Source organism: Helianthus annuus, chromosome 17, assembly GCF_002127325.2.
Source record: "Helianthus annuus cultivar XRQ/B chromosome 17, HanXRQr2.0-SUNRISE, whole genome shotgun sequence".
NCBI lineage: Eukaryota > Viridiplantae > Streptophyta > Magnoliopsida > Asterales > Asteraceae > Helianthus > Helianthus annuus.
This window is the reverse complement of record NC_035449.2, coordinates 146,314,032-146,326,224: the sequence shown is the minus strand read 5'-3', so window position 1 is coordinate 146,326,224 and position 12,193 is coordinate 146,314,032. Positions and strand designations below refer to the sequence as shown.

The 12,193-nt window shown below is 39.0% G+C and overlaps 1 protein-coding gene and 1 non-coding gene across 2 annotated transcripts; both read left to right on the top strand.

Moving 5' to 3' along the window:
* The first annotated feature begins 600 nt into the window (after positions 1-600).
* LOC110880440 (stress response protein nst1-like) lies at positions 601-1,866 on the top strand. The gene is made up of 2 exons (XM_022128963.1): positions 601-786; positions 838-1,866. The coding sequence occupies exons 1-2, from the start codon at positions 601-603 to the stop codon at positions 1,864-1,866; spliced, it is 1,215 nt and encodes a 404-aa protein (XP_021984655.1).
* Positions 1,867-11,679: 9,813 nt separating this feature from the next.
* LOC118489473 lies at positions 11,680-11,786 on the top strand. Its single transcript, XR_004887493.1, has one exon. It is a non-coding gene; the product is annotated as a small nucleolar RNA R71 (small nucleolar RNA).
* Positions 11,787-12,193: the final 407 nt, after the last annotated feature.

Genomic DNA, 12,193 nt, shown 5'->3' with positions numbered 1-12,193 from the left:
GGTGAAAATAAACCGATCATTATCACTGAACAACTTGTACATGAAGTGATTAACTTTCCAGATGAAGAGGATTCTCCTACGAAGTTTCCGGAAAGAATGGTAAAGGGATGTATGTTGAGATTTGGTTACAATGGTGATCTAAACAAGGCGAACTATTTGAAAACTTGTTTTCCAAGGCTGTACAAGTTTCTTATCCATTCAGTGGTGAATGCTCTCAGTCATAGGAAGGGAGGTTATGATGCTATGCGCGATTATCAAATGAATATGGTGGTTGCTCTTGTGTTGAACAAAAAGTACAACTTTTCACACATTGTGTTTCATTACATGGTTGAAAATATCACGTCGAAAAGCAAGACTTTGGTTTATCCCAGATTTGTGCAGATGATTTTAGACCATGCATATCCTGAATTGGAAAGAGACGAACATAATGATTTGTTGGTGCAGTATCATATGGATAATGAGTCTTTGAAGCAGTTGGGTAAATATCATCCAAAACATCCTGAGCCAAAGAAAAAAGTTGAATTTTTTGGTTTCATTAAAGACAAAAACTATCAAGATCCAGATCCAGTCAATCATTAGAACTGGAGGAATGAGGAAGAGATGAAAGAAGCAGGTTATGCTGATGAGTTGAAGATTCTTGAAAGCTTCAAAGATACAAGGAATGAATGGTTTGTGAAAGAGGGGAAAAAGAAGAAAAGCAGAAAATCAACACCACAAGTTCAAGCTGAGGAGGGTTCTTCATCACAACCAAAGAAACGTCAAAAGAAGAGTGTGGAGACTATGTTGGTTGATGAACCAGATGAAGAAGAACCATAGACGAATGTTGAAGGAAATCAGGAATCTGATATTGATGAAGTGTTGAAAAAGATTGATTATGATTTGGAAGCAGATAAGGTAGGTGATGAAGGAGTTGGTGCTGATGAAGATAAGAGTTCTTCTAGTTCTGAATCTGAAGTTGATGAAACAGAGCGTATGAGGAGAATTCAAGCTGAAATTGAAAAAGAAAAGCAGCTGAAAAGAAAGAGGAGACAGGAGAAGGATGATGATCTGTATATTCTATCTCCTGATCATGTTCCAGATTCTCAAACACCTCCATCTGGTGGTAGAAAGAAAGCAAGTGCTAGGAAGAGTGTAGTTTCTCCAAGAGCTTCAAGGAAGAAATTGATTATGAGGTTGCCTAAACGCACACCGAAAACAAAATCTAGTCAACCACCATCACCACCACTTGAACCATCACCACCTAAATCACCACATAAATCTCCTCCAAAACAACCTACTCCACCTCAATCACCACATCTTTCACCATTACATCTATCACCACCATATGAATCACCTCCACCCCACACACCTATCCAAGAACAACCTGTTCTTACTTCTCAACAAATTTTTCAAACACCACCACCCACTCAAGCACGTGTACAAATCACTCCCGGATCTTCAGGTTTTAAAGATTTTCCTAATGTTCCAGGGAATATTGGTCTTGACGAGATTGGAGATTTCGGTTTTTCAAATGATGAGCAAGTAAAGAAATTGGAGAAGAAGATGGATGATGTATTGGTTAAGAATAAAAGATTGATAGATCGTGAAAAGATACTCGAGATGCGTGTTAAGAAAGTTGAATTTGATAACAAGTCGTTGCTAAAGAAAATTGAAGCTGATCAGACAGAAATAGATATTCTGAAAGTCAAAGTTGCAGAATTAGAAGAAGAGAAAGCACGACGTGATGAGCAGAATAAGTATTTTGAGTTGAAAAACAATGAACTAGAAGCTGCGAAAGCTATGAAAGAACATGAAATTTACATGATGAATAAAGTGTTGGAAAATATGCTTGGTAAGTCTGTAGAGCAAAGGTTTGAAAAGATTTAAGTCGAGGAAGTTAGAGCGAAACGTCAAGCTGAAATTGATGCTAAAATGAAGTTTAAAGGCAAAGGTGTTGAAGGTTCTGAGGTTACAGAAAGATCAATTGTTCCATCCACTGTACTTGAATCTCCTATTCAGAATCCTTGTCCTATTTCAGCAATGTCTGCTATTTTTGAGGAAGACGTGTTGATTGATGACGTCATTAATGATGAGATAGATGATGAAGAGGATGATGACGAAGAGGATGATGATGAAGAAAAAGCTGATGATGTAGATGATGTATTTTCTGCAAGCAGTCACAGTGATGATGATGTTGATGATAACGATGATCAGGGAGGTACTGGTATTAAAGTCACTGAAGCGTCAAATGAATAGAATGTCGATGATTATATGCATGATGATGCAAATGAAGAACATGAAAGTGCTGAAGGTGTGGGGGAGCACGTGGATGATCAAAATGTTGATAAAGTTGAAAAGTTAATCTTGTGTCTAGAGCCTGAAGTAGAGGAAGGTGAAATCAGGCACACGTATACAATGGCTGAGATTATTGAGTTGACAAAAATTATTAATCCTGATTTTAAATTTGATTTTGAAGAGGAGCTGAATGCGTTCGATATCAACCAACAACCTGATTATGAGTACAAGTATGTTGAAGAGGCAGACGTCTATGATAGGGTTGAGGTTGAAGATTGTAATGATGAAGAAAGTGTGAGTGAAGACACATCAAACTTTCCAACTCTGTTTGAATTCTTCAGTCAAGAGAACAGAGATGAACTGAGGAGAAAGGTTGCTGAATGTTTAAAATATAAGAATTTTGATGGTTCTACGAAAGATCCACAGCAAGAAGAACGCAAGAAATGGTTCCGTAAAGACACTGAAAGAAAGTTCAAGCGCCCTTTGAAGTATTACAAGAGAGATAGAGATGTATCTCTTGGGGATATCATCAGCTGGGGTTTCTTGCCTCAAGTCAATGCATATGCTATCAGAAGGGAATATGGTGTACAATATTTTGCATATCTTTATAATATCATGTCATTACCCTGGTGGGATATGGAAGAATTGTCGAAAGTTAGAACGCTGGATTATCCGGTTAGAAAGCTTGATGTACCCATGTGGGGTTTAATGAAATTTGAAGCCTTAAAGGGATTCAAACACTGGAAGCCTCACTACCCGAAGAAAGTGAAGAGGGTAGATCCAGTGACTGGAGTTGAAGGGACAATCCTACATGTGAAGAAACCAAGAGTGATGAAGAATATTCCGGTGCCAAAGATGGAACAAGAGTTCTATAAAGGTTTTGTGTGTTGGGTATACAGCTGTATAACGACTGAAGCTGTGATTACTTACAGAGCAGAGAATTAAATCAGAGAAATCTTTGTATGTGATCCGCTATGGTTGCTGAACTACTCTGCTAAAGATATAGAATGCTTGTTTGTAAACAAAATCTGTTTCAAAGCTGAAGTTAGAGATCAGGCGATGCAATTTCAGAGAGTTGTGTCTATTTGTTTTCAAAAAGGTATCAATGCTGATAACAAATGGAATTCTAAGTGGCGAGAGATTGAGAAAGAGGAAGCATTGAAGGCTGAGAAGAGAAGAAATGCTCGTGAAGACAAAGACAACATGCTGAGGCATACAGTGTATCAAAGAATGGTTGCTGAAGAGAAGAAAAAAGTTGATGAGAACGAGAAGCTTAGGAAGATGTTGTTGCGAAAGCCTAAGCAAAGGGAAGAGAATTTCAAGTCGCTGTGATGAAAGTGTTGAAGACCAGACTAAAGACTCCGGCAATATCCAAGGGGGAGTTTGTTGGTGCACAATGTCTATAGCCTACGTCTTAAGTCTAGGTCATAATGTATAGGGGTCAAAAGTGTGAAATATGTAAAGTTTAGGGGTTTTTATGTAATTTCTCTTGAAAAGGTCCTGTGTAATTCCGCACGGAATTACATTATGTAATTCCATTTGAGTTGACATGTTGAGTTTCAAGCGGAATTATGAGGCCTATATATATGTGTGTAGTTAGCTTCTCATTTGGCACGGAATTAGGTGAACTGTCACGAAGTGCTACTGAAATTCCGCCGTGTAATCAAGTTTATTTTGAATGAGAAGCTTGTGTTAAAGTGAAATACTCTGTTTTCTACTCAATTTTTACTGATTCAAAGCTGTTTGTTTGTTTCCGCCACTCAGACAGTTGTGTATTGCCTTTGATTGACTTATTTGGTCGGTAAAACGATCCTACAATTGGTATCAGAGCTCCTCATTCTCATACTTGTAATGACATGACAATTAAGTGGTATCTAGAAGATTGCCAAATGATCTAGTATAATATTAAAACACAACTCAAGTGAGAAAGTAAATTTTTAACTTTTTTAGAATGACCATGTGACTTTCTCTGTATTTGCAGCGTTGGTCTCTCAGAAAAGATGTGCCAGAGGAATCGGCTATTGGGTGTGAAGGAGGGTAGTTCTTTGGGGATGATATTCCACGTAGACGTCCACGTCAGCGGGTATGGGGGATGAGCCCCGAGGGATGGGCTTAGGGTGTGGGGATGAGCCCCTTTATACATACATTTGTATGTATATGTGTCTGTTGGATAACAAGATGGCTCGTCGAGCACGTCGAGGGGAAGACGTCGGCGACGGGACGGGCCTATGGGGGGTGGTGTGGACGGGGCTCGACGTCCCACCGACGACCCCACACCCAATAGCCTAAACCGAAGATGCTACGTCTCCACATGCAGTTATTTTTAGTTATTATGTTTTAGTTGTTTTGATGCATCCCGTGCTTATAATTAGGTTATTTTAGGCTTAATTGTTTAAGGATCTATCTTGGAGTCTAAACCGCGATAAGGGTTGCATCATCCACCGTGATGAGACTCAACGCCCATGAATCGATCGATGAACTTTAACCAGCTTCCTGTCCCCTCCTCTCCATACCACTTATCTCGGATCAAACAATCTTTGTAAGGGTCAATACTAAAAAGACTCAGAAACTTGTCTTTTAGAGGACCATCTAAAATCCAATGGTCAAGCCAAAAACGGATTAGAGTAAAATACTAAACCAAACATTTTATATTAAAAAACCCTTAAATTTATTAATCATAAAACAACACTAAAATGAGCTTAAAAGGAATTAGAGTGGATAATTATGTGAAAAAAATTAATTTTTTTCGAACAACGAATTTCTTTTGAAAATATTAACTAAACACAATGCTTAATTTAAGGGATATCATTGATATTGGAATATCCATCCCAAGTCGACGAATTAGATTCTACAAATTCAGTCATACTTTGATTCGGGCAGATAGGAGAGAGTGCAGACTATTTAATTTGAAAAAGTGTACACTATGATAAACGAAATATAATGATGAAAGTTAAAGGATTTATATTAATAAACAAATATAATTAGTTATATTAACTTAGGGTCCTCACATGGAAAATGAGTTGTGTGGGTTAAAGTGAACCCAATACAGCTCTGATACCACTTGTAAGATCGTGTACGGACCCGAAACGAGTCGGTCAGAGGCATTCTACTCAATATGAAAGGCGGAAACAGACATATTGAGTGATTCAGCAAGATATTCACTAATAACTGTCTTGTATATTGATCTGGTAACAATTTACAGCACGGTGACACTTCGACAGAGCTTCGCCGTCGGAAAACCTCTTTCTAGTTCCGTTTTTTGTAGACTAGTTATTGTTCTGTTCAATACATCATATGATTCCTTCACATAATTGAGATCAAACAATAACTTCTCTTTCATTTTATCTTGTTCAACCAGCTTCTCATCTTTTTCTGCACACTGCTTGCAAGGTTCTAAACACTTTAAGCAAGGCTTGATGACTTCCACAATTTTTTCAACTTCGATGACCTTCTCAACTTCAATCACTTTTTCAGCTTCAATTTTCTTTGTCTCAGCAACATCTTCAACTTTTTCCTTTTTCAACTCTTTTGCTGCTCGTTTCTTCTTCAACTTTTCCAAGCGATCTGCAAAATAATATTGAAAACTTTCAGGAGATAGTTGAGTTTTTGCAACATTAATATGCCTTTCTTCCTCATCATCACTACTGTCATCAGTTGGAGTTTGATCAAAATCTATTGTTTTCTCAGAACAATCATCTGAAGAACCAGAATCAGATGGTGTTTGATCAAAAACAGCTGCTCTTTCTGAACTTTCATCGGATGAAACAGACTCTTCTTCTTGGCTTGAATCATTACTATCAAATATTTTCATCCATTCCGTAAACAAATCAGGCTTTTGAACTATTTCTGCAATCATAGCTACAACTTTTGAATCTGATGGAATATATTTATCCCAGCTGAAACCTTCTGCCACTTTTTCATCATCTTGATCAATGATACCATAATAAGCTCTCTTATTTGCATCTTCGATCATTCTTGCATGCGCAGTTTGTGGTTCCTTTTTTGATGTGATTGATGAGCAACCTGTTGATATATGGCTTTTCGATAATAATCATCTTTTCCAAAAGGATTCTTTGCTCCACTAGTTTCCTAATTCTTGCATTCTCTCTTGAAATGACCTTTCTCCCTGCATTGAAAACAAGTAACTTTAGATTTATCAAAACCCAAAGTAGAAACATGTGCATCCAAAAAATCATTTCTTCCTGTAATCATTTTGAACTTTTCTGCTCTCCTCAAGACACTAGCTAAGCACCGTTTGATGTCCATGAGCTCCATCTCTTCAGCATCTATCTGATCTAATCTGATGTGCGTTAGGTGTAATATAATTTAGGTATATGTTTTAAGCCCTTTTTACACTTTTTAGCCAAGTTTTAAATTTATAAACACGATATTCACTGACACTAAACACACATATGGGCAAGTGCACCCATCGTGGACGTAGTATAGTGTTGGTAAGATACCGAGGTCATCCAAGGACACAAGAGCTTTTAGTACCGGTTTATCCTCAACGTCTAATCAAATCAAAATGTTAGAAAAATATTTTTAAACTAGAAAAATAAAACTAACTAAAATGCTGAAAAAGAAAATAAAAGCAAAAACAGATAGACAAGATGAATCACTTGGATCCGACTCATGTGTAGTGTAACCTTTGATTATTTTCGCACTTTTGCACTTGTTTAAGAGATTATTTTATTTATTTAGTAGGCCCCTCTTTTGAAGGCGACGTTACCCTCAACCCAGTAGTTTGAGTCAGCAAGGATACAATCCTAAAGGGTCGGATTATTGAAAGATAATTAATTAAGTTATTAATGCATAATGTGGTAGGCCCCTCTTTTGAAGGCGACGTTACCCTCGGCTAAGTAGTCTGAGTCAGCAGGGATACAGTCCTAAGTAGCTGGGTTAAAGTTTTAATAGTAGTTTAACTTATGAGGGGATCAAAGAGTTTGTACCCCCGCCATCCAATACCGTTGGGTATTGAAGGAGGTCCTACTAAATTTGACCCAGGTCCTTTGCAGGATCTATACACTGAACAATGGCAAGACTCTTACCAAACCGTTCCCTTAACCCCCGACCAGGTAGCCAACATACCTCCATATAGACCGTGGAGATATGAATGGTGAAAATCTTTTATTTTACATAGACAGTAAAATAATGCCAAGACACCACGGACAAACGATAAGGAAGAATCACCTTCAACATAAGAAATTAGTAATTAAAGTCATTAATACAAAACCAATTAAAAAGTGCAAAAGATTAAAAATAAAAAGTATTATACTAAACACCTGTCTTCACCAAGTGATGTAAGAGACTTAGGCAAACATGGCCTTTGATTGTCAAGAACTCTTACGATCAATCTTGGATCCCGAGACGACTCACACACTCTATGATGGACAATGGATGATGGTGGTGGATGATGGTGTTGTGATGGTGGTGGGTGGTGGGTGAAGTGTGAGAGAGGTGGTGTGCCAAAGGATGAGTTGCAAGAGCTCCAAGCACTCCTTTATAGGCTGAACAGAAGCCTGGGCACGGCCCCGTGTCCATCCGAGTCTCTCTCTTCATTAATTTCAATTCCCAATTTCATTAAATGCGTCTGCAACAGTTGACCACGCCTCCGTGTCCGCTGAGCATGACCCCGTGGTGGGCAGTAGAAGCTTCTATCACTGTCTTTTCTGCTGACACTTGGGCACGCCCCTGTGGTCACTAAGCACGGGGCGTGTTCAGCCTTCTGTCTTCTTGTTTTGCTTTTGGGAAGATGCTGTCGGGAGGTCGGGCATGTCACGTTTGTTCCTTTTCTTGTATTTATGTTAGATTTAGATGTATTTTTGCTTCTTTTGTTCATTTGAGCTCATTTAATCCTGAAAATACAAAAGGAAGACAAAAGCACACTTTTTCCAACATTAGTACTAAAAAAGGGTTAGTTTTATGCCACAATTGATGTAATTTATATGTTGCATTTTGTGCACATCAAATACCCCCACACTTGAATCTTTGCTTGTCCTCAAGCAAAACTCTTTATAATGAGGCTTTTTCATTCCCAAATGGAATGGGTAGAAGAGAAGGTTTTTGGACTTGTCATAGAGTGTCGGGATTTTCAAGATTCTTTTTTTAAGTTTCATTTTTATTTATTTACAATCCTATTCGTCATGATTTATTAAAAACGTTCCACAAGATAAATTACTTATTAGGGCATAACATGCCTTTTTAAAATTCCATTTATATACAAGTTCACATACCTCATGGGGATCACTCAACACTCGGCCGAAGGTGTATTTTTAGTGAATCACTCGAGAGCGGCATGGAACTTACTCCTACCATAGGCTTGCCAAGCAATCAATCCTCCTCCTTTTTAACTATATACCTTTGTAAATATCAAGAGGACTTTTTGGGTGAAGGGTTAGGCTTGGGCTAAAGGTGTGTGGTTGGGTTAGTGGTTAGTAAAAGGGCGAAAAGCGCAAAAGCATCGGTTTTTTAAAGACTTTCTATTTTTCACAATTTTATTTTTTTTTTATTTTGGTGAACCATTTCTTTCAAAAAAGGTTAATTTTGATGAACTTGTTTGTTTATTTGGTTTCATCAACTTTTTTTTTTTGAAAAGTCATAAGAAAAAGCGAGCTTTGTTACTAAAAGAAAGGGTTAAAATAAAAAGGTTTAGGTGGGTAAAAAGGGTGATTGTTTTGGGTTAAGAAATGAAAAGGTTTAGGCTCAAGGGGTTAACTAGGGGGGATTTTTGGGTAGGTGGTAAAAAAAATGAAAAATAATGGTGTAGAAAGAAAAAAAAGGGTTAGTCCTAATGCCTCCATCATTTATTTACTCGGGTTTAAGTTGGTAAGGACCGGGAATGCATTGTCGTGGCAAGTTCTAGAGTCGTACGAACCAAGCGGCTATTCACACAAGAAACGAAAAATGAGCATTTGGTGTAAAGATATGTATTTGTATGCTCAATAAAGGCTCAAAACTCACTTTTGTGGGAATGGGTTTTTATGTGATCAAGTATATATAATCACACTTTAACTAAGCTTGTCATGTCGTTTCATAATTTTTTTATGTTGGTTCTTTTTATCACGACGCTATCGGTTGTAAACTTGTAAAGATATAACCTTGTTAGAACTTGAAATTCCCCACTTAAACTTAGACAAGTAAAAAAAATTAAATTTTTTTTTTGAAAAAAAAATTTGGGGGTGATTAGCGGTTCCAATAGAGTTTTGTGTAAGGCTTGTTAATTAGGACTTGCAAGATTCAAAGTCTTAGCATCCCCCCCACACTTAAATTACACATTGTCCTCAATGTGTCCCAAAAATAAGTTTTTAGGTTGACTGAATGTGTAAAAGGGTGTTAAAAGCAAAATTTTATGTTACTGGCACTCTTGACACGACCCCGTGGTGATCGGGCACGGCCCCGTGTTCAGGTGCCAGTATCAAAATTTAATAAAGAGGAACAGAAGCCTGGACACGGGGGCGTGTTCAGTGAACACGGCCCGTGTCCAGTTACCTGAACTGGGCGATTTCTGCAGATTGTGCAGCACGGGGCCATGTTGGGCGGACACGGCCCGTGCTGAACTTGCTGTAATGAAGAAATTTTTGTTGGATGGCCCTGTTTTCATGCATGGGGTGATGTTTCTCGTTTCCCTTGTTATCCTTGACCATCCCGAGTGTGTTTTATTCCTGCAAATTAAACTAAAAATTAATCTAACCTAAACTAAGGATAGTTTCGCGGAATGCCTCCGTGGTGCGCCACGTTTATAAGGGTCCTTGGCTAGACCCAAAGTGAGGTCATATATTTTCGGAGCGGGATGTTTTGCATCCCATGTTGCACCGTCGGAGAGCATCATCCAAACTCGAATCAATGACCTTCATGTAATTGACCGGGTCATCGTCCTCTACTCTCTTCCCAACTCCAAACTTCACTTCCTTATCCCCAAACTTCAAAGTAAGTGTTCCGTCATTCATGTCTACCACTGCTTACGCGGTGGCTAGAAATGGCCTCCCTAGTATGAGGGGGACTTCGGTGTCCTCTTCCATATCTAGTATGACAAAGTCGGCCGGGTAGACGAAATTGTCGACTTTGACCAATAGATTTTCAGCGACACCTTGTGGGTATTTGACGGATCTGTTGGCAAGTTGTATATTAATCTTGGTAGGGCTCGTTTTTCCTAGGCCGAGTCTTTTGAACATTGATGCAGGCATGAGGTTAATGCTAGCCCCAAGGTCGGCTAGTGCATTACGAACGGGGGATTCCCCGATCGAGCAAGGAATTGTGAAGCTTCCAGGATCAATCTTCTTTTGTGGGAGTTTGTTGAGTACGAGGGCAGAGCATTCTTCGCCTAAGTTAACTAATTGCAATGATTCAATTTTCCTTTTATGAGTGAGGAAGTCCCTCATAAATTTTGAGTATTTAGGCATTTGAGTTAGGACTTCGATAAAGGGAATATTAACATGCAATTCTTTTAGTAGATTTTCGAATTTTGCGAATTGCTCATTGGTCTTTTGACGAATTAACCTACCGGGGTATGGAACCGGAGGAGCCTTGGTAGGCTCTTGAATTAGAGGAGAGGCTTTCTCTTGAGGAGTTGTGCTTCCCTCAGTTGGCGGTGGTGGAGCTTCTTCGGAACCCATGGTGCGGTTTCTTAACGTTATGAGATGGACTTGTGCTTTTGGGTTTGTTTCGGTATTACTTGGTAATGCGCCTTGTGGTCTCTCGGAGAAATTTTGAGCTAATTGATTTATTTGTTTTTCAATGTTTTGTATACTAGCTTGTTGATTTCTAAAATTCGATTCCAATTGTTGAAATCGATCCGAGTTTTTCTTTTCAGTGTCGGAGATGAGGCGAGATACAGTATCTTCAAGCCTTTCTCGTCCACCTTGTTGTTGAGGGAAAAATTGTGACTCATTTCTTGGTTGTTGAAAGTTTGTTCGTTGGTTTAGGCTTTGTTGGTTACTACTATTGCCGGGTTCTCTCCAACCAAGGTTAGGGTGGTTACGCCATCCTTGGTTGTAGGTACCCGTTGGAGGACCCGACGGCCTAGGTCTATTATCAATGTAGTTTACCGACTCTTGTTGATCATCTATTTCTTTCATACAACTCCAATTTTCATGTGGCCCACCACACCCTTCACAAGCCATAACCGAAACCGTTTTTGTCATTTCTAACTTTTTGATTTTTGAAGAAAGGGCCTCGATTTGGGCTTGTAAAGAAGTGCTTTCATCAACCTTATGGGCGCCCGGGGCAATAGATTTATTGCCTCGGGGAGTGTGCCACTGAAAATTGGTTTGAGCAATTTCCTTAATTTGATTGTATATTTCATGTGGGCGGCGATTACCTAAAAGTCCCCCGGAGCTAGAGTCAAGTGTTTGTCTTGTGTGTGGCAACAACCCGTTGTAGAAAGTGGATACTTGTTGCCATACTGCAGGACCGTGATGAGGACACTTTCGCAATAGCTCCTTGAACCTTTCCCAAGTTTCATATAAGGATTCCCCATCCTCTTGTGAATATGTATTAATTTTAGTCATTAATTTAGCCATTTTAGCGGGAGGGAAATACTTATATAGAAATTTTTGGGCTAGTTCATCCCAGGTGTTTACCGAACCAACTGGGAGGGCGTTGAGCCAAGCTTTTGCTCGGTCTTTTAGTGAAAATGGAAACATTCGAAGGCGGATGGCATCATTTGATGCTCCATTGATCCGAAAGGTATCACATATTTCTAAGAAATTAGTAATATGTAGATGGGATCCTCATCCGCAAGCCCATGGAAGGTTGCGGAGTTTTGAAGCATTTGTATCAAATGTGGTCGAAGTTCGAAGTTGTTAGCTTCAACATTCGGTGCATTGATAGCGGCACCGAGATTACCCACGGTGGGTCGTAGGTAATCCATGAGGGTACGTTGGTCCGCCATTGGAAGTGGGTCCCCCGAAACCTTCTCTTG